Here is a 23,879-nt window from a genome sequence, read left to right on the forward strand (position 1 = left end):
TGTCAAGGCTTTTTTGAAATATAATCTGCAGTTATAGGATCTGAAAGTATAGGATGTAATTATGATCAATATTTTTATTAATTTTAATTAATATATATATATATATATATATATATATATATATATATATATATATGTGTGTGTGTGTGTGTGTGTCCTATGGATAGGCAGTGGCAGAAACGAACAAAAAGAGACAAGTACAAACAAATGAATAATTCATACATGCATTCTCAAATTTTTAAGCCAGAGTCTGGCCTCGTCATCTGCAACATGCCACTTTTGTATAGTAGCCCTCCCTGAATTTGTCAATGAACACTCAGCAATGATGTGATTCATGCTATTATAATAATACAAGGATATTATTTATGAGCAGCTATTTTTTATAATTGTAATAATTATTACTTTAAGTTAATCATTTCTCTATTCAATTACTGTAGCCTATTTAATATTTGAATTGTAATTATTTTATTCATTTACTCAGTGTATATTATGTATTTTTGTGTTCAACTCTGTTGTAATAAATGAAATTTGTATTTGAATATTGTATTATTTTGAAAAATAACAAGATTTATCTGTTTTTTTATTTAAGAAGTATTCTTATTTTCCCCTCCTTTCTTTTAACTCTTAACAGATAACTGTGTCATGAATTTCACAAGTGTCAATACAGAACTTGATATCAATATCAACTATAGTCCATACAAAATTACTTTTGACTTGGAGGAATATGTGGCGCAGAGAAATGGAGGAAGATCAGCCAATTACAGTAATGAATAGTCATAGGTAGAAGCGTAGTTGCCAATTTGTCGATTAGACTCAGTCGACTCAGTGCTTTCAGACAGGAAACTTCGTAAGTGTATCATGAGCACTTGATCACTAGATATTAGAGAACGCTGGCCGCTTTAGAACGGCAACATCGCCGCCGCTGTATACCTACCTTTCTCTTCTGTGCATATCCCTCAAAGTCAAGAGTAATTTTGTACGTACTATACTTAATTAGCTTCAACACAGTTTAAAAATTTCAAGAACAGAGTTGGCCTAACGATTCTTTGATCAAAACGTTAGATACGTTTAGGTCTCTCACCAATTTTATCAAAAAGAGGAAAAAACATGACTATTATATTTTTTTCACGAACAAACATTAGGCTAATGTAAGCATCATTAGAAAGTATTAATTAATTTTCTGAAACATTGTACCTGAACTTTTTATTTTTCAACTCCTGATTTGAAGCACACTATCTGCACGATAAACAATTGCTGACTAGCTTCCCCAACGTTAGGAAAAGTTCCCAATGTTTTTTTAAGTTGAGATTAAACATGAAATTATGATGGAGAGATGATATAATAAGCATGAAAGAGAAGATTAGGATGATGATGCTAATATAAGGTGACCACGTTTGAATGACTTCAAAGCGGGACACACATTATGATTGATGTTCCATGTCAGCACTCAGCACATCATGATGCTAGTAGGAAGAACATGAATAATTGAGCGAGAATATCATGGATCATCATTAATAAATAAAATCAATCGAATTCACAGTAATTTTCTATCCAATTATTCTTATTTCAATTTTTCTATATTAATTTTTGCTTACAAGCAATATTTATCTATCTAAGCAATGAATAATATTTTTCATAATTTTGTTGATCCAGCATATGATTTATGAAAGCGAATAGGATGCTGTGAATTCAATATTATTCACTACTGCTCTTGTTATTTCTCATCCTGTTCAAAATTCAAATAAGAAGAGTGCCATTATTACTTAAAATATTCATCAAACCATTAAAGGTTGAAATTCTAGATCAATTTTCAAGTGGTTGCAATTTAATCTTTCACACATGAGTGTAAAAACCTAGATAGGAGATTGGACACTGGAAATCATCAAGATACGGTAAGGTATTTAATAACATATTTAATTCATTCATTTATTATAAGAAGTTATTCTAAGATTACACTGACATACAAATACAGTATCTAGTAGAAACTGTTGAATTCGATGATGTTTATAAAAACTATAAGGCATATTTTGATCAACCTGATAGGTAATGATGATTTCATCACAGAATAAAACTGAATAAAGTAGAAAAAATACAAAAACTTCAAGGACATTCTAATTTTCCAAGCGAGAAAATTCGATGTAATAATAATTATTTGTGTGTTCCAATAATAATTTTATTGATGATTCCAACCAGTTTTTGGAATTTTCCACAGTATAACAGCAATGGACGCGGATTATAATGAATTAGGATAATAATACGGTATTGCAAACAATGTCATAAAGGAAATTCTGTTCGAATTTTACAGAACTGTTTAATGTAGATAAAAACAATGCCAAATTCCTCAAGGTTTTGAAAGATATTCACAATAATTTGCAAGAAAGGTTGGGCAAAGAGTCAAAACCTTTTTTTGGGTTATACTCAAGATAATTATAAGTAATAGAATATTACAATCATTCAATGTGATTTGATATTGATATCAGAATTTATAGTCACTGAATAAAGTGGAAAATTGACACATCCCCGTGATTTTCAAATCAACAAATCGATATCATAGAAATATACAAGAATTATTTAACAACTGAACAGAACCCAAAATATTATTAACCTTAGTTGCTATATTAAATAACAAGGTTATGATAAATTATTGTGATATATGATTCTTTGGTTCTTTATTGAAGAAATATCTTCAAATCTTAGTTTCAGATAACTTATTATCTTTAGGGACTGAATGTGAAGCAATGAAAATTATAAGTTTCCGAATGATAGATATACTCAAGAGTTTGATAAAGTTCACGAATTTAGAAAATAAACGAAAACAATGAATTGATAGTAGCGCGTAAACAACTTTACCTAGTTGTAGAACTTATAACATAATGGGTGATAAGGTGAAGAAAGCGATATTGTCATATGTTCACCTTAATAATATGGAGAAATTCCATAACATTTCTGTTCATAGTGTAAATTTTAATAAGTGATAACTTATACGTAACGTTATAGAATGGTAAGGTTCATAATTTTACAAATACAGTCTTATTATTTTTATAAAAAGTGTGGCTTTATAAAGCACAATGATCATTAACTGATTTCAGGTTAATACGGGTTTATTGTAACTTTGAAAATATATTTTTCTATAGATGTTTTTTGGAAATTGATGTAATTTGGAAAACCCCAAAAGTAATAAAAGTTCTAAATGGAAAATGGTTATAAACAATAATAAATAGTATCAAATTATGATCAGAGAATTTTCCACTATCAAAATGTTTAGTCTGAAAAGTTTGCAAAATCTGCAATGAGGAAATTTCAGGTAAATGTTTACCTGGTTGTAACAAGGTAATGTTTAAATATTGTTTTTATTAAAATTAGTAATTTTTCATTAGGAAACTTATACAATGGTCATGATAAATGAGCTATGAATATTTTGGACGTACAGCAACATAACAAATTTTCCATAATCATAAATAATTCTCAATCATTCAAGATTCTCACACGCTTAACAATAAACAAACATTCACACGAAATTATTGCACAAATGCAACAATATTTCAAGTAGGGAATATAACAAATTTACAATTATTACATTATTATGATCGGAGAGGAATGAATATAATCCCTAATAATACAAGCATTGAATAAATACAAATGCATAAACTAATGAAAAAATTGATGACTTATAAAATTATATTTAATGTCGAGCTTTCGTTATTTATTATTTGGATGATGATAGTTATAATACTATAGATACATTTCCTTAGCTTAAGTAAAAATTTGAATGAGTCCAGTAGGTAGGATACACAATTCCTTAAAATTATTCCAATAACAATTGGAAGTCGATGTGTAGTTTATTGATGAAATTATGTGATTTGATATCAAAATTATAGACTGAGCTTGTTCTTGGTACTTTGAGATTGCGATTCAATCCTGAATCAAAGATAAATCATAACCTAGCAAGCTTATCGATTTGACAGAGGATACAACTACATTAATTTACCCTCTCTTGGAAAGAAAAATTAAAGTAGGGCGTTTTAGGTGTCCTTCATTCAACTAACAGTCTATTGCAGATATGCAAATCTATAAAAAAGTAGAGACTAAAAGACACTTTTTACGTTGAATTATTGCAAATTTACTTTTCAGACCATCTCCACGTAATACAACGGATGGGTGACTCTGATAGCCCATATTTTCTGAGTAAGTACTCGTCTCAGTTCATTATACGAACATTCTTGGTTACTAAGAATATTGGTTATTAGAGATTGAGATATCCTGTGAATGAGCACATCAAAATACGAGTTCTCTCTGAAATAGTTTTCACAGAGTGAATCTTGAATCAAATATCAGCATTCTGAAGCCGTCGAAGGTGTTGGTGGGAGAAGATCTAAGGAGCTATAGGAGCAAAGCGTTTTATTATTTGATTTACTTAACTTAAATATACGAACTAGTGCTAGACTAGTAATTGAGAGTCCTAAAAGAAGAAAACTAATTGATATGTAGAACTGCGAAGCAGGTAGGATTATCACAGTGGAATACATGAGCGCCGTAATGTACCAGGGCAGGCCCACTTGATTCTGAAACACAAACAGTAATCATTGATCTCATAACAATAATTATTAATAGATCAATTATATTAAAAATTATCAATAGGGTCTAGCCCGGAACAATCACATAGTATAAGTAACTATTGAAACCTAATGACATGACAGTTTGACAGTCCACGACGGGATCTGATTATTATCATACGGTCAGGCTATGACACTGTTGAATCATGTTAGTGACCCATTCAATTGTTGACCAACTACTTTATATTATCATAAGGTTGCCATAGAAATACAGTACTTTATTTACATAATCGTATGATTATCGCTAATGATTCATCATCAACATTTACTTCTTTGTTCTATAAAGCCTCATGTTACAAGAGGTATTTTATTCTAATATAATTTATTGAACAGAAATTTTATCGAACAGAAACATAATCTTATGATTATCGCTAATGATTCATCATCAACATTTACTTCTTTGTTCTATAAAGCCTCATGTTACAAGAGACATTTTATTCTAATATAATTTATTGAACAGAAATTTTAGGAATATATAGATTGCTGAATAAATAAAGCATGCAACGACAAAATTTTAATCACCGAATTCTTCATATAAATAAGATACTATTTTGAGAGGCATCTCTCCCAATTGCGAACTCATTACTGCAAAATTATTCTTTTGAAGATAAACCATTCATAATGAAAACACAAAGATGTAGTCAACTATCACATTTTCTTTCGAGAAAAACACAACCATGACAGTTTCAACATCTATGGTGTCATATTCATCTCACCAAACAGTGACATAAGAGAAATCATTTATTAGAAGGGAAGTGAATAATTTATAAGCAGAAAACGTAGAATTGTACTGGTTATGCAACCGTACTTTGCAATGGAATTCCTCCGTTAGGAATAGATAGCTGTTTCAATTAATAAAGATCATTTCCACGTCATAATTATTGTATGAAATGGGTTATAAACTCTGTGTTAATAGAATTTTTTACAAAATCACTAGTACCCTTTTTTCGTTTTTTAGTGATTCTATTGGAAAACTTTCAGTCAGTCAAAAATGTGTTAATTTCCAAGATTTTAAATGTTACAGTGCTTGATAATTAGAATATAAGAGATATACAAAAAGAAAATTACAATTAATGAGATATTCTATAATATTATATCATACCCAATGATTTACAGTGTAAAAACTAGAAAATAATTTACAATTTTGTGAAAATGTGCCTACATAGGTATAAAGCCCGTGCGTGGGCAATCAATTTGTATCAATTAGCCCTGTATAAATGAATAAGTATTATTTCAATTTTTAATTCTCAAACTTCAAGTTTTATGAACATTTTTAATTTTAAACTTCATCCTATTCTAATGTCCACTACTCGATCGCATGGCAACAATGCAAATTAGAAGTATTTCAAATCAAGAAATGTGAGTTTTGATCATTATTCTGATCTAGTCGGAAAATTGAAATTATGACTTCGAGGAGCGTCATTCCAGTATTTGAGTAATAAGGAAGCTATCTGCTTAATATGATGTTTCAAATAATTCTCATTTTCTCGTATTTCAAGTCAAAAGTTTCCTCAGATACATGAACAAACACCTTTATTATACCTCACATTATTATAGCCTATAGACACTTATCAAATCAAATACATGCAAAAAAGGTAAATGAGGTGATTATACTTACATATTCTGCCCAAAACATTGGAATAAACATATCGCTGAATCTTTTCACACGAGGAATTCCAGAAACTGACCTCATTATTACATTTGATTGACTACGAGCTCGTGATTCCATTGGAATTCCAGTAGTCTGTAACAATTTCAATTACGGAAATAAGTGATATTAAACTGAATAAATTAATTATTTGAAAATTGTTGGCACAAATTTCATAATTTCACAGAGTGTTCTAGCAGAAATCTGTCCGATTGTGCAAGTTTTTTCAAATATTGAAAATAATTTGAGAAGATATATGAACTTAGGCCGGTAATGAGCCATCTTTCAATCTTACCGGGATGAATATGAAATCTATTATGGCAAGAGAGAAAATTCGCTTAAAATTGTAATCTGTGATTTTGGTTTTATGGTAAAAGTGGTTAGATTCGATAAAGCATAGGCCTATTCCAATAATTCATCTATTCAAAAGTATGTCAGTGAGATGGTCACAGAGATGGAAAATATATTTTTTCAAATTCAGTAAACAGTAATCAGATTTCGTGTTAGAAAGAGCAAAACTTGGTAATTTCATAGACAGACCAGTTGGTTTCATATTTTTATTCGTGAGACCTGTGTTTCTTGAAAATGTTTGGCAATACTAACACTAATGCGACTAAAATCGCGAAGCGACTTATAGATCATCGCTCAAAGTGAGTGAGTGTTTTGTCAACTACGATGTGAAAATTTGTAATTCGAAATTTTAAAATGATTGAAAAATTCTGAATAATACAAGCATATTGCCATTTCAAAGTAGAACCTTACCCTAAACCTTCAATCAAGCTAACTTTAACCTTTAACTTACTTCTCCTATTTACACTACCGTAATCATAGTTCTAACCTCAAATGATTAGACGACCTCTGTGTGTAGTTTAAGCCGTTTGGGCACTCCAGATCCACTGATTGGATACTATACTCGAGACAAAGTTTCAAGGTAACTCAACACGCTGGTCGCAAGAGATGTGAGACTTGAGTATCCTATATGCTCAATACAGTGAGGTTGGGATTTGAAGTAAAATAGTGTGAATATAAACGAAACAGGTTAAATTTTTTTTGGAAAATCAGTAAAATTTTCCACTTCATACCATCCTTAATTACCGCGACTGAAGTCGTACGATTTAGATCGTGCTAATGTGAGTAGTGCCTCGAAGTCCATTGATACTGGAACTAATTTGTATAGTGACCAATCTAAATGGATTAATAAAAGGTTGAATTATTATCAATAACTCTTCAAAGGCCATTAACGCACTCACTTATACTACCATCACCACAACCTTAAAAAGCCTTACTTTATTGATATTACTGTATTATACACATCAGGGTATTAGGGAAAGGTTACTAGAAAGAAAATTCTCAGTTGAGCAACACTTTAAATTCACAAGAACAAACATTTCAACTTCAGTTCATGAGAATACACAGATTTCTAAAACTTTTCAGTTTTTTCATAATATGCTTTACTGATGAAAAATGAATACAGTAATAAAATGTAAGATACAACTCACCGGTTCTACAATTACAAAGGAACTATGCTTTTCTGGACTGGCATTTAAACCCTCCAGCTTTTGATGCACAACCTTATCAGCATTCATAAAGTGTGGAAATGATACGCCAACCGGAAAATCTGGAATCATTTAGATTAAGTTGAGAATAAATGAAAAAAATATTTGATATAATATTTTGAGCTTGAGAGCAGTTTTGGACAGCAAAAGTCTGTTATTCTCATCAAATTTGCTTGTATCCAAGCTAAGATGGATGAAACATGTATGCGAATCCTAATCATTGCACATCAATGAAAAAAATAATTATAGAAATATTTTAAACAGCTGCAATTGAAGAGTTTTATTACAAAGCAGTGCACAATAATTATAAAACAATGCGTGAAATAAAACAAATTTTGTTATTAGAGTATATAGAAAGCGTCTGCGTTAATATCAAACACAAATTGATCTCGAGTCATTGTTACTTATTGGGTCTGAGATCATGGTGTGATCGTAATTTCTACAACTGATGCATTTAAAATGTTGTATGATGACACGAACTTTCAATTCGTGCACACAATTCATGATTTACTGATCAATCGAGTTACTATTATTCTTATTGATGAGCGGTAGGCTATCGTATTTAGTTGGCAGTATCAATAGGAACCCGAATCAATCGTTGAAATATTATTTAGAACCTAATAAATCATTTTTGGAAGCCATAATAATTTCACATTAATATGGATTTCTATTTATCTATTCATTTATCAACAACAATCACTTTTTCACGGATTTGAGAATATTCCATTTCCAATATTATTGAATAATGAATGCTACCAAGTTTTTTTTACAATTCTATTGTAAAAATAATATATATCCCATATTTGAAAAAATAATTAGTGCAGCAAAAGTGAACAATTTATTAATGAAAAAATGAGATGACCTGTTAAAAAGATGAAATGTTCATATATGAATGAAAATAGATTTGAGGCCAAATAACTGATAATTATATTAATTGCATTATTATTTTTAACCAAGTCAATTAGTACCCATTTATTTGTCCTTTATTAACATTGGTGCCAGATTAGGGAGACTACTATAGAAAACACAGAAGGAAAAAAGAGAAAAGCAGAGAGAGAAGTAAGTGTCAATTTCGACTTTTATAGATTTTCAAAACAATAGAGTCTCAATTGTTTTGAAAATGAAATCATCATTAGTGAGATGATATTGTGATTATTCGAAGAAACAATTTCAGAGATATTATGAGTTTTCTAAGAACGCTATTACAAGGATACAGTTACTAAAATAGTAGAGCCCCGACAAAACAAATCCTTTATATTTATTTATAATCCCCTTGGGAGAACTCGTAGAGGAATTAGTTTCCTAAAAACGTTATATCAAGTTTACAATTACTAAAATAATGAAACTACGATGAAACAAATCCTTGATATTCATCTTTTCAGAATCCTCTTGGAAGCACACGTAGAGAAATATTATTAGTTCAATTATTTCTAAAGATAATTACCATAATTACACGGTGACGCATCGATAACTCCGGAAGGGAGATCTGGACTTCCAGGATGATTGAAGCACTGCTCAGTTATTCCATCAGTCGGCTGCATATAAACATCCGCTGGCAGATCGAACTGGTATGCTTTCATTCCCAGCTTTTGAACATCTCCTGCAAAAAATCGATAAGATGAAATCGCTCAGACTCAAATCGTTAATGGGTATTCTCTCATTATGTACAACTGTGTTTATTTAATTTTTCTTAAATAAAAACATTTTTAATTTGAAATTATTGAATGCACTGTTTTATTTTGTATTTGATTTGTAATAAAATAAGGATACATACTTTTAAATATGAGAGTAAATGAAATACGGGTGAAGTATTTAAAAAAATATACCTATTATATAATATACCTAATTCTGAAGTACTTCACAGACTATGGACAAAAACTTTTTTGTATCTAATACTCACACGAAATTTTACTGCATGAGTAAATTTCATTTCAAGAAAAATTACAAAGAGTCGAGTCACACCAATGGAAACTGCATTGAAAAGCTGATACTTAATAAAATTAAAATTCCAATATAAGAAGTTATTTTACCCATGAGTGTGAGCTCAAAATGGATAAATTTATTTTGCTCGTTGATACAGGATATATGTTACACCTAATACGTTCTCTCCACCAATGGAAGTCATATGATTTAATAATACTATTATAGAAATGATTTTTCCTACTGGTATAATGAAGAGGAGTTACTCTGCAAATCGTTTTGCGCAAGTATTTCAGAACATCGTCTCTCTTGATTCCCTGATGATAAGTGACACCTTCAGTTGATCCTTGAATTGTGTCACAAGTCTCGTTCGGCCAGTAGCCGAGCCTTGATTGGCCGTTGAATTTGTCTATAGTAAAGAATCGTCTTCCATTTCCAGGTCCGAAATATACGGTTACATCATCAGAAAACTTATGATAAATCTGAAAACAATATTACTTTATTTAAATCAGTACAGAATAAATTTTTACTGACTCAATTCTTATAATGAGAGCAGTGGATGACAGAAAAATGATCAAACGTACATGAAATATACATATCTTCTAAATTTATTCCTTAGTACATTTTTGTTTCTATTTTTAATACATTCGTATGATACTATTTGAATATTTCAAGTATAATTTAAAATTGACACTTGAAAATGGTTGAATATGCTGAGACATGTCGTGTCATCTATATCTATAATATAATAAAGAAAAGAATCGTTTTACACATGTACGGAACGGGAAATTCACGAATGACGCATCATCACGTATGAGCTACTGAACCGATAACTTTTCATTATTTTGCATCACCAAATTTCCCCAGGTGCAAAATAAGAACAACAAGAGGGTAGTAGTGGACTCATAAAAAAGCTATTGCCTAGTCCTGAAGAAAATACATCACAGAATATACATAATAATTTTTATAATAGTAAAATGACACTGTCTCACATAAGGTCATGATGGGTATGATACGAGGAGTACCTGTAGTAGCGCAAGTGTCATTCAGCACATTTCTTAAGCTGGTTAAACATACTTGCAAGGTTTATTCGACCTGAAATCCTTGACAGAATGAATACCGTATCTGAGTTGCAGTTCGGACTGACTGATCAAAATTAGGATAAGAAAAGTTTTTACAAGAAAGCTGTAGTTCCCTCAAATAAATGTGGGCCTATATTCTCACAAGAACCGTACTAAAATAATTATTTGTACATTTAAAGAGGAAATAAAGGAATTTCTTCCTGAGCGGAAAAGCCAAGAGCTGATTTCACTGATGGACAAGAAGCACTCTTCTTACAGTCATGTACACAACATTCTTACTTCACCTTAGTTTATAAAAATATATTATTCAATTACCCTTCATATTAAGAAGCTTGTTCAAACTTCAATCATAACTTAAAACCACAAATAATAGTATGCTTTCGTTGAACAACAACTCTAGGTAGTCTATTATTTGAGCTACTTACTACCTTCATATAATCACGGACTCTTAACTTGATCCCTGGACCAATTCAGTCCTTGCACTGCATCAAGACGCTACTATGCTTAGCAATAGCATTTGATCATCTAGATATTGGAGTGACCCTGCCAGCATGCATTAATTTTATAATATCAGGAATACAGAAGTCAGGCATGCGCAGTTGGCTTCCTTCCGCCCCCGCACCGAACAACTATAGTGAGGTCCACGTTATAATGACAGTAGTTGATTGACTTTGATGTTGCTACATTTGTCCATCATTCCACAAAGCAGGTAGTACTATCCTTTTCTAGCTCGGCAACGATGCCAAATCTGTTTTTGACAATGTAGAAATATAATTAATCATGACAGAGAATCGGCAACGCTGTTCTCCTATCTTTATCCACTGTCATTATAACGTGGACCTCACTGTAGGGATCTCCTCATCAGTCCATTACTGTACAGTACGTAGTTAAGTACGTACTTGACTCCAACATAGACGCTCAGAGACAAAGACCAATAGAGTTGCTTCACATGTTATTAAAATGAAGTTAGTTAAAGTATGTACGGCGTAGAGTTACCACTTTACTCTTTAGGGCAAAAAAGTAGTGGTTTACTATTCAGTACCAGAGAATAGAATAAGACTTTAGATAGTAGGTGGACGAAAATGGTACTCGGATTTGTTTGTTCACATTATTTTAGGCCGAACGAACACTGGAGAACTAAATGGACCATCATCACTTTAGTATCTACTTGTATGATAATTCTACAATTAACAGAAAATTGCTGTACAGAAAAATGTGCATTATAAGTAGTGATTCAAAACCTTGCATACAATTTTATGATTCGCAATTTTTCAAATTTGTATGATGAAAAAAGTACTGATTCGGTTGATTAAAAGGAATTCTCTGTTGATGAACAGGCTTTTATATCAGTAGTATGAAAAATTTGTAATCCATCGACAAAATATAGCTGAATATCATCATGAATGGAAAATCGTAATTAGTTTTACATAGCAAAGTAAATTTTGCTTCAACCTTACTATTGGGATAATTATCAAATTCGGAAAATGTTATTCAACAAAAAAACATTAGAACTTTGTTTTGAATGTTTCTACTGAATATGAGCATTACATTTAAATGCTTCATCATAAGAGGATTAAAAGTAGAAGATGATGAACCTAAACAATTAAAAGGCTTGGGAAGCATTTTTCAAGTTGAATATAGGTAACAGAATAAACATATTTTTCATTCATTTTTTTTTACTTTCCCAAGAGTTTTATATTTTTTCTTCTGGTGTAATAGATTTCCTAAAATTTTTAATTTTTCACTATATTGTGTTACGTATGAGATTTACAAGGTCTACTAAATAAATAATAACTATACTACTGAATAAACTATTCGTAACATGTAATTTGGAATTTACTACTAAATTTATTCGAAATTAGTATTTGTTGGTTCACTGCAATTAAAAAATTCATATGGATGATTTCGCGAATCTTCAAACTACTAAACTACTTCAAACTTTTAGTTGCGTTATTTTTGGCTGTTTTTGGTAAATTGAATAACTTTCTCAAAAAATGATATTTTCAGAAAATTTTTTATTTTACTAGATCAACAATACCATGAAGAATCTATCCTCTAAATCTCATGGATTTATCTCTTAACGAATTTGAAATGTTCTGTCCCAAAAATTTAAACTTTAGGCGCTCATATCTCAAAAAGTAATGATCAGAAAAAATGTTTTCCTGAGAAAACTTTTTCATTTTGATAGCTTGATGATATACAAATCGAAAATTTTTGAAAAATATCAAGAGTAGAAAGTTTATTTTTAGCCTTTGCACAGCCTTAAAGTTGTAGAACGTTTAGTTGCAATCAGTGAGCGTTAAACTAATTTTTTTCAAATTCTTTATTAGAAAAAAACAATCAAATACATTCCAAAAAGCAAATACAATATTGTTCTCTAATTTCTAATGTGTTCCCTATAGGCTTCCCTGTGTGGGGACACTTGAATACTTGAATATACTAGTATATAATAAAATATTAATATACAAATTTAAATATTATATAACATGAAGAACATAATAATTGAATATGATATTATATTGAAATAATCAATATGTCAATTATAATCATTCTCGCACACATTCACACGCACACACATCCACACATGGACACACACACACACACACACACACACACACACACACACACACACACACACACACAAATACACAAAATTTAGTCGAGACAAATAGGGGTTTTTTCGCTATCAGACATTTTGCACCATGCACTGAGCTTTCTGACTTACAAGTAATAGCTCCACCTAGTACAGAATCCAGAACATTGATAAGTAATTATTAATCTGCAATCAATACATACATTACCACATTTACTTCAAAAATATAGGATGCAGTTCATGATATTAATATAAATAAGCTTTGAAGTAATTCATAAAATCCTTGGGAATAGAAACATAAAGAATGAAATAATATTGTATTCACCTGCTGTAGGATGCCCATATTTTCTACTGGTACTAGGTGAGGAGCTAATGTTTTGGCAACTTTTACTAATGGATCTGTGAAATTCCAAAAATAGTTGTTTACTGTTGATGCCACAATCGGTTGAGAATCCAGTCTATTCAACAATAGATTGAATGCAATTTTTGTCACAAATGAAGAGTCCCACAGATAGGAAGACATACCCTGGAAAAATGTTAAAACGTTATCAACATTGAAAAATAAGTGAATATGTTTTTTATCAAAAGTTCTTGAACAGTTATTCTTGCTATTTTCAGTTTTTCAAAGACGTCAAGAGAGAAATTAACAGACACATTTGATATCGTCGAAACTCCAGGTACACTCTGGTTAAGAGAGCCCGTTTTTATCGCTACTGATTTGCTCATCAACATAACGCTATTGTTGGCATAATGGAACTGCAGATATTCTTCACCTTCCTACCATTGCCAGTTACATAATTGTACAACCAGAGATCTACTCGCATAAATGCTTACAGTGAAGCTGAGGAAATATTATAATTGTGAATTGATTTTATTTTTCATTCATGCTGGAACAGGGGTTTGAAATACCTATGAAAAGTTTGTTGCTATCAATTTGAGAATGAGAAAATTTAGTGTTTTTTGTAGTTTATAAGAACTCATAAAACAGCTGGTCAAGGTAGAAATTATGAATATTGCCTGCACTAATGATGGGTGCAAACCTTTTTTACTTGAAAAAAACTATATATCTTATGAGTAACTTTTCATGACAAGAAAAGTAGTGTAGGTGTGCCACACCAGATTTGTTGTAGTTTATAAAAGTGAAGTCAGTGATTTTGCAATAATTGTAAAATTCCATAGTAATCAACTGAGAGAGTTATATTGTAATGCAAGATTGAGTAATTATTGGGCATTTTTGTACAGGTACTGTCAGATAGGTTGAATAATTTAAATTTCTTAATGAGATAATTGTGCTTCTAGTTTCAATCAGTTTTGTGTCGTCTAAAAACGCTGTAGTCCAAGTGTAATAAATCTTGTCTTGAATTTATACTGTATTTGTCCACGTCATCATCTTCTTCCATGGTTTAGGCACAAAGATACCTGTTCCGACAACAAAAATTCTACTTACTACCATAGCTCCATAGCTTCTATCTGGGAGATGGACGTTTTTAAAATCAACATTACTAAATATTAATTTTAAATTTAAAAAATGTAGAATTTATACACCAGAATTTTTTCACCTTCCAGATAAGCAAGTCCCTCAAAAAATTGCAACCACTTGTGTTACTAAATATACATGAAAAATTGAAATCATACTTACTAATACAGCTAAATTTGGTACAATTATTGTTGCGTTCAAAGACAAATGATTCATTTCAGGTAGGAAAATCGCCGTCCTATGAGAACGGTAAGTCATGGTTCCATTCTCAAAAAACTGTACATTCGAATGCGTCAGCTTTTCTCTGTGAGAAAAATGAAGACAAAATAAAAATTAGTTCAACAATCGACAACAGGTTTGAAAAGTGGTTTAAATTTTGATGTGAGTTATGAAATATAGTACAGACCTGAATACTTTCAAATGATTATTAGGAATCCAATAGCAGTATACTGTTCTACAGACTGTTATTTTATCAAGTCTGTGGAATTTTATCAGTACTGTGACACAGTAAAGAACGATTTTAAAATGCCCGCAAACTGGGTGAGCATTGAATGAAAAACACACATCAGAATAGATTGTTGAGGTAGCCAATAATACCGGGTTCAAAAAGAATGACCCAATTTTAAACAGTTATATTTATTTAAAAAAATTATGCACACAAAGTAATTATACATCAAATTACTCACTGAAGTATCAAGTTCATGATGATGTATTATAAGTTTTCTATGTGACCTCCTTTTGAGGCTCGGACGACATCTAGACAGTAGCCAAATTCATCCCAGACTGTTCACAAGATGTCTTCTCGGACTGTAGCTACTGCATCAGTTATCCTGGGTTTTAGCTACTCAATATCTAGTTCTGAGGGAGGAACAACGTTAAAGATCGTGTTTATTTTCCTCCCTCAGCACTTATAATACATCATCATAAACTTGATACTCCAGTGAGTAATTTGATGTTTAATTGGTTTGTGTACATTTAAAAAAAAGTATTACTGTTTAAAATTGGGTCATTCTTTTTGAAACACCTGGTACACTGTCCTACAGACGATATTTCATCAGTTCTTTGGAATTTTGTCAGTACTGTGACACAGTAAAGAACGATTTGAAAATACCCACAAACTAAATGAGCATTGAAAAAACACACATTGGACTACGTTGTTGAGGAATTATATCAATTATAAAGGCTTAGTTGCCATTACAAAATTATAATAAGATATAATGTGAAATTTTCATCTCCAAGTTTACAATCAAAATTAATTTTTTAGAGAGTTAGTGCCTTGTTCATATACTTTCCAAGTGAAAATGTCAAATAAGTCACGTTTAGCCTATCAGCTACAACATATTCCCATCAGTACAACCCTTGCTAAATAATGTAGCAAGCATTGGAGATTGTAGTTTATAGATGGGGTGGAACAAGCTTCAGGTACTTACACCAACAGAAACAATACGATAAATAAAATAAATATTTGACTATGTAAAAAATAGAGCATGGGCAAATTTGGATACGTTTTTTTAATATTACAAGACATGAGATGTTACAGGACGGTCTTGAGAGATATCAAAGATTCAGAAAACACTGATTTGTCGGTTTTAGCTGTAATATCTGAAAACATTGGTAGGCCTGGTTTATTATCTGGGGGTAAGGATGTTGTGTAACCATACCTGAAAATGTAAGGTCCGATTTCCTCCAATTTCAACTTTTTCTCTGTTCCATTTAGAAATTTTTCAGAGTTGGTTATATTGAATAGATAAACCCTGAGCAATACTTCATCTGGAGGATTCAGCCACCATTCATATGCAGGTAATCCTCGGACCATTCTCAATCTCTAAATGACATAACAAACAAAAATAATTAAGTAAATTGTGACTGTAATGTTAAACAGTGATGAAGATATATATGAAACATAAATATTAGATTGGACTATTCAGAACTATTCATGATATTCAGTAATTTGAAAATTGACTATGAGGAAACTGAAAATCGAATATGATTAGTTTATAATACTGAATCAGAACTATTGGTGATATTCAATGATTTGTATATACTGTAGCGGGAGACTAGTAGGCTATTGCTCGTAATAAAATTGCAGAGAAGAATGCACACCAATAATTCAATAGAATAGAGAGATAACTCGGATTACTTGATATAAGTCATGATTTTTCTCCTCAAAATTTGTATCCTTGACCTTCACGTCCTACTCCAATTACATAAAATATTAATTGTACACGTCTGATAATTATAATTCTATAGGCCTAGTCAAATAAATAAATGTTTTATTGTAGTAGCAAGTGAGTAATAAAATGCATTACAACGTCAAATGGTAACAACAAAAGTAAACACAACAGATAAATACAACTATTAGGTTCTATAAGTCACAATTGTACATAGATAAATCATTATAATTCATTCTACACCCAGAAATTGTTCTCTATCTCAATGAAATAATCATCTAATAAGGCTATTACACTTCAAGATTTATTTGGAAAAATTCATTGATTGTATAAATACAACTCTTTGACAAAATTACCTTTAATTTATTTTTAAATTTTGTAATATCCAGGTTTCTGATAGGAGGAGGTAGAAAATTGAATAATTTTATCGCTATATAGATAAACGTTTTTTATGAAAATGAATTATTAAGAACATAACGATTGTCTGGATAGAGTGAGAGAGAGATAATAATTTCAATTTATTTGGAATGTATCGTTCATTGAATCAACAAATCTACATTTTTCAAGAAATAAATTTCAAGAATTTTTTCAACTCTTTTTATTTAAAATATTTGTAAATGAAATTTTTAATTTGTCTATGATAAATCACATCATCTAACAGGGATGAAATTTATATTCATTTTGACACTTATATTTTCTTCAGCATCACCTAAAAGAATAAGTGACGGTTGCATAAAAGCCGGTTAAATTTTAATCGTGATTAATTCCACGAGAAGCAATCAGAGAAGCCTTCTCATCAAAAAGACCTTTTGTGATTTGTTCTAGTGAAATTTATCACGGTTGAAATTTAACAGGCTTTTGTGCAACCGGGCCTAAGAGTGGAACTTTTTTAATTATTTAGGTGTTTGAATCGTTTGAGGAATTCATTCCAAGGAATATTTTCCCAACATCTTTTGTTTCATAAAGAAATAAGAATAACATTTAACGTATGAATTTTGTTTTATTGGCAACAACGTCCAAACGACAAGAAAACTTGCTACATCTATTCAAAGCACACATAACATAAAGACGACGGAAAATTACTCTATTCGATATTCTCAAAGTGTAAAGACGACACACTTGCCTTGGGCCGTAGCCAATTTCAATACGTAATTTATTCAAACATCATTTCCTTCATTTTTTAGTTATCCTTCAATAACAACATTCAATTTTGTATCATTGCAATGCCTATCATCACATAGAGGAATGAATATGAATAGTCTACATTGGGAGAGATTTCCTACTTGAGTAATTAGAATTCATAGGAGATTGACAGAGTTACATAATAGAATTTAAAATAAAATCAATCGATCAAATAAAAATCGATTCGATATGGTTGTGAATAATTTTCAAACTTTCTAAATTAATTGATGTAAATTGTTCATGAATATTGTCGTTCCCTCTCCCAATCAGCAGCAATAATGACTGTCCTTGCACTTTATAACTACTAATTATCTATAAATAAAAATATAAATCTGAGTACCCTTTTTAAATTATTTCGTCACGACATGTTTAAGCTGCTAATGCCATTTTCAAGTGATTGGAAAATGAATAAATAAATAAATGCAATAAGGTTCTGATTTTTGATCATATGTTAGTATATTCATATGATTTTATGAACTATTTATTATTAACCTTCCGGTAGTCGCGCCCTACTCAATCACACGAGCAGTTGCGTGTTGTATTTAGTACAACATCCAATTTTCCAAGTGTTATGTACTTTGTTTACTGTCAAAACATATTAATTAATTGTATAATTACTTTTTCCATCTTCTTGGCTTATTTTACGCCTATGAACATTTGGATGATTAGCATTTCATAGCCCAATAAGGTACATCAAGCAAAGCCATCAATTCTGTGTTATTGGTTCGTTTAAAGTCCCCGTATACAGTCTTTCTCTATCTTATGCACAGTGCGACTTATGCACTGTCGCGACTAAATGGCACCTAATGACTTAACCATTGCTCGGTTGATACTGCAACTCAGTGAAGTGATGAGGGGAAAGTTTTGGAATGCATAGGTGACTCATTCACTGACACCACCCCATTCAATAGTTTTGTGCAGCAAAAAAATGATACTGTTGTACTTTCTACAACAGCGCGACTGTAGGAAGGTTAACAGATTTATATTCAAAAGTAGCCCTAAAGAAAAAAGACAAGTAGGTGGCGTATCTTACTATTTATCTATATTTGCCTTTCAATAAAAGGCAAATTGAACAACATACTCAAATATCCATAATTTGTAACACAAGAGGTTCATTGAGAATTGAACCACCAAACAACGACCTTTTACAAATAAAGCTCACAGCATAAGGATAAAAAAGTATTAAATTCATAGTCAACCCACTTGAAGGGGCTCAATCACTGAACATTTCCAGGACAAGACTCAAAAGCTGGTTGATAGCGCAGTGTCCCTATAGTTGGCAATCCCTAATTAACTTCGTTTCGTTTCGTGCGTGTCAGGTGATTTATCTTTTTAATATAAAAAGATCATGTCTTGTGCATTGTGGAGCAAGACGACATTTTAACAGGTGGTCATTTATTTATTTATTTTATTTGAGTATTACAATAGTGCGATAGTATCCCTCTAGCTGTAAGCTATTTGAGAGATATATAAAAATAATCCTTTACATACCGTAATAAAAACAATCAATAACAATAGTTATATTTCTTAATTTACCTCATTATATTTCTTCATTTTTTTGTAACTGATTGTTCTGTTTAGTCCATTGCATCATAACTTAACTTAACTTATAAAATAGAAAAAGACTTTGCTCGGTAAGCGACAATTAACAAGATAATCACACTGGGATATTACCTAATGTTATTCACTCTGAACACAAATATTTATTAAATCATAATATATCTTCATTGTAAAATTAAAATTATTTTAAACTCAAAAAATATAATAAATAGTTGATAAAAAATACATAATAAACTCGAATAAACACAATAAATAAAAAACAACTCATTTCCTGAAACTAATCAAAATGATTTATCCTTATGAAGTGCACTTTAAGTTTTGTTTGAATCTCATTTTTACTCTGTAACATTGTCAACTCTAATGGCAATGAATTTAACAAAAATGGGATTCTGAATTCTGGAGCTCTTTTACCATGGGCATTGTTATATCTCTGGGTTCTATAATTTCTATGTCTCAATGTAAATTCTATTTCGTTCATTTCTCTATATTCGTTCTTTAGTAGTTTCGTGACAAATCTGTGAACCTGGCTAAAGCTTCCACCATCATAATGCCGAACAAGTGACGTTCAACACCATTAAAAAGTGTTTTTATTAATCTCTCTACGGCCCTATGCAGTGGATGTTTTATATATTTGGGTGCTAAATAATGGATGGTGATTCCGTAGAAGGATTGCTCTGCACCATTGAGTAATAGATCATTCTTTAAGTAGTGATGGGAAAGTGATACATGGATATCACCGCAGTCGCAGTGCGGATTGTCAATTTGTCTCCAGGTTGTGCAGTTTTCTCTCCTAATTAACTGATTAAATGAAAAATATCTACGGGCTATTGGGGGATAAAACCTGATTGTAAGGAAAAATGACATGTGACAAAAAAATGTATAAAGACTCTCTTTTGTTGACTTTTGAGGATAATGTTCATATTTATCGATTAGTGTTTTCATATAGGATTAATCTGTAACTGACATATTTAAAATATTTCGACTATGTTGAAAAGTTATCAAGTCTAAGTTTTTACATGTATATTATAATTTTCGTGTTTTAATGTAGGCTACAATGCTTAAGGCCTTGTCATACCGACTACCGCCAGTACCCCTGGTGATAGCGAGCTAGCAGACGTTTTTTAGTAAGCCATGTCACACTGAGCTCGCCAGGGACTCCCCACCAAAAAAAGCCATACGAATATTATTATTATTATTACTGAGCTCGCGCCGGTGGCGGTACTCTCGCGTGAAGCCGGCTGCTTTTTATGAAATCTCTTTCTCTATATTCAAATATGACAAGTCACACAGCTCGCTTTGCATCCGCTCCACGCGCTAAAAAACTATCTCAGCAAGCGGTAGTGCGCGGTACTAGGTTGTTCTCCCGCCTGCTAAGCAAGCTCTGTTTGACATGGTATACTTGATAACACAGGGAGAGATTTTTAAAACTTCGCTCCCGCGTCGGTAGCGGAATCAGTGTGACAAGGCCTTTACTGTTGTATAGCCTGTGACAAATGATGAAATAAATTGAATTTTATGAACTATCCTTTTCTGAAAACAAAAAAACAATTATTCTGTTCCTTTAATCCTAATAATTCGATTGTACGGTATGAGATATTGTGATAGTTCTCCATAATTGAAAGAGTAGGACGCTGATATACCACTATATTCAAAAATTAATTCATATTATAGAACCAAGTTTCATGGAAACACCTACCACATAACACTTTTACAATCCCAACACATAACTTAAAATTGAATTTCCTGTTCCTTCAACCATAATGAACACATTAGTTCAGCTGAAGATGTGGTAGGTGTTACCATAAAACCTGGTTCTGTTATCTGAATAAATATAGGTTCTGGTTCTGAATTAATTTTTGAATAAATATAGTGGTATTGACAATATCAACTTCTTATTCTTCCCTTTAATCCAATGAACATTCTTGTATCAATAAATTGCATTTTTATATGCACTGGCTTTTCAATTTCGTTCTTCCCCAATAGTACCTTGATTTGCAGTTTTTTATACATGGCAAGATGAATGCATTTATTGATAATCGAAGAATAAAATGTTATAGTTATGAAGGAAATTCATAACACTGTATTAAATTATTAATAAACAAGTTAGGTCTTATTTATGTTGTATTGATGATCATAAAATTTATGAACAGAAAGAAGCGTAGAATTTAAGAAAACAATAATTTTCACTTCAAGAAGACTAATACTACATGAAATTTCTTCAAGCCAAACTTTCAGTACTTTGGAAATACAACAATAATATACTTCCTAAAATTAAAGAATTAAAAAAATACAGATCTTGTAAGTAGAAAAATATCCATCATTCAAACGATGACGGGAAAATTACTTACAAAGTCAGAATTAACAAATAATATAAATTGGAAGACAGAATTTAGGGGAGATCTTGATAAATTTTAGTCACATAACATGGATCACATGTTTTTCAACAATCACACAAAAAAACCAATGGGTAGTTTAAAAATGGCAAAGTTGCAAAACATCCGATAAAGAATAATTTTCCAAAGAGAGAAATATGCAATAAAAAATGAGGATGCTTACTTATTTCAGTGTAAATTGGAAATCAATATTTCGAACATTGAGTTTGTTAACAGGTTTAAGATACTTGAAGGTGGGAAGGTTAGTATTCATTTACACTCTCAATTATAGCTAATGCCTTTGTTTTGATAGTTTTGAGCAAAATAACAAAGAAACAAACAAAATAAGAGTTGGACAAGATTCTAATAGTATTCACAATATATAGTGGCTCTGAAGCATATATGTTAGTTCGTATCATCATCGTTGCTATTTTGAAATTATTCAATATAAATACTATAGCAAATAACACTGTATGAATAAGTGAAAACACTACATATTATATAGTTAATAGAACACTAATAATGAAGATGTGTACAATAGACAAAATAATTATTGAAATGAAATTCTGTTAAGATAAATTTAATAATGATAATATGGAATTAATAGCAAATTAATACTTCCAATTCCATGAGGGGAAAGGATTACAAAAATGATAAATAGTCCTTTTCAAAAAATTATGAAAGTAGTGGAAAAGTACGATACTGATATAAGTTATAAGTAATACACATCTACATCAGAAATTTATTTTTTCAACTCCTTCTGTGACTACCCCAAGTGAGACTTTGTAAATGCAAGATCAGTCTAAAAGGAAAACATTGAATGTTTTTACTCATTGAATTGGAAATAACATACAAATGACAATCCGCAATGCAACATTAAAAATTGAATTTCCACGAATTGATCAATAGAACTCATATAAATAATTGTCCAATTCAATACTTACTTCATTCATCAATATTTCAAATGGGGTCCAAATGAAAGATATTGAAGCTATGATGACAATTACTGCACCAAGTGAACAAGTGAGAAAGAGTCCTGGAAAAAAGAAAATTATTGTTTCAATTTATAATAATGATATTGATAGAGAAAAAAAGAGAAATAAAGATAATGCATTCACAAATCCTCGATATGAATTAATTCTTTAAAATATATAAGAGTAGAGTAGGTTAATTCCGTGAATATCAAATTAGGAATATGCTTGGGTAGAATGTAAATGAAGTATTTAGTCAGAATCGGTGGTGTTCTGGTAGATGAGTATGCATGGAGCTTAACAAATATTCTGAAATAAAATTCAGAATTAGAAAAATTCTGTTCATAGAAGCGATTTTTTTCGGATTGGCTACTCTTAAAAACACTGCTATTTTTTCCCCTGTATTCACAGTGAAGCCGGGACCACATCTGTCATGCAGTGTTCCGATCCTACTCATGTCCGATTTATTTCTGTGGGGTGGAGGTGGGATGGATCACATTCCATGACGGACATGTGTGGCATGCAGCATTCTACGCCGTTGGATGCACCATTCATCTATAATCTGATCTGAGTGAGAAAGGAACGCTACATGACAAGTGTGTCCACGGCTTGATAAGCAGGATAATAAACAGCATATCAATAAAAAGGGGTCTGCAATCAAGGGGACTGAATCATTGAAATTTGTTTATGGCAGTGGGAAGGGGGTCCAAAAAAGGTTATAGTCCTAGAAACAG

The 23,879-nt window shown here is 31.2% G+C and overlaps 1 protein-coding gene across 2 annotated transcripts in view; it reads right to left on the reverse strand.

The window, feature by feature from the left end:
- Positions 1-1,898: 1,898 nt before the first annotated feature.
- LOC111061823 (scavenger receptor class B member 1) overlaps positions 1,899-23,879 on the reverse strand; it is a 78,644-nt gene continuing 56,663 nt past the window's right edge. For both annotated transcript variants that reach the window (XM_039442647.1, XM_022349517.2), the window contains 9 exons: positions 23,119-23,210; positions 16,551-16,714; positions 15,052-15,193; positions 13,738-13,938; positions 9,982-10,219; positions 9,262-9,417; positions 7,761-7,879; positions 6,232-6,357; positions 1,899-4,562 (listed from right to left, as the gene is read on the reverse strand). In XM_039442647.1, the coding sequence (XP_039298581.1) occupies positions 4,332-4,562; positions 6,232-6,357; positions 7,761-7,879; positions 9,262-9,417; positions 9,982-10,219; positions 13,738-13,938; positions 15,052-15,193; positions 16,551-16,714; positions 23,119-23,210 (1,469 nt within the window). In that variant the 3' untranslated portion in view covers positions 1,899-4,331. The remainder of the gene's footprint in view (positions 4,563-6,231; positions 6,358-7,760; positions 7,880-9,261; positions 9,418-9,981; positions 10,220-13,737; positions 13,939-15,051; positions 15,194-16,550; positions 16,715-23,118; positions 23,211-23,879) is intronic.

Source organism: Nilaparvata lugens, chromosome X, assembly GCF_014356525.2.
Source record: "Nilaparvata lugens isolate BPH chromosome X, ASM1435652v1, whole genome shotgun sequence".
NCBI classification, from domain to species: Eukaryota; Metazoa; Arthropoda; class Insecta; order Hemiptera; family Delphacidae; genus Nilaparvata; species Nilaparvata lugens.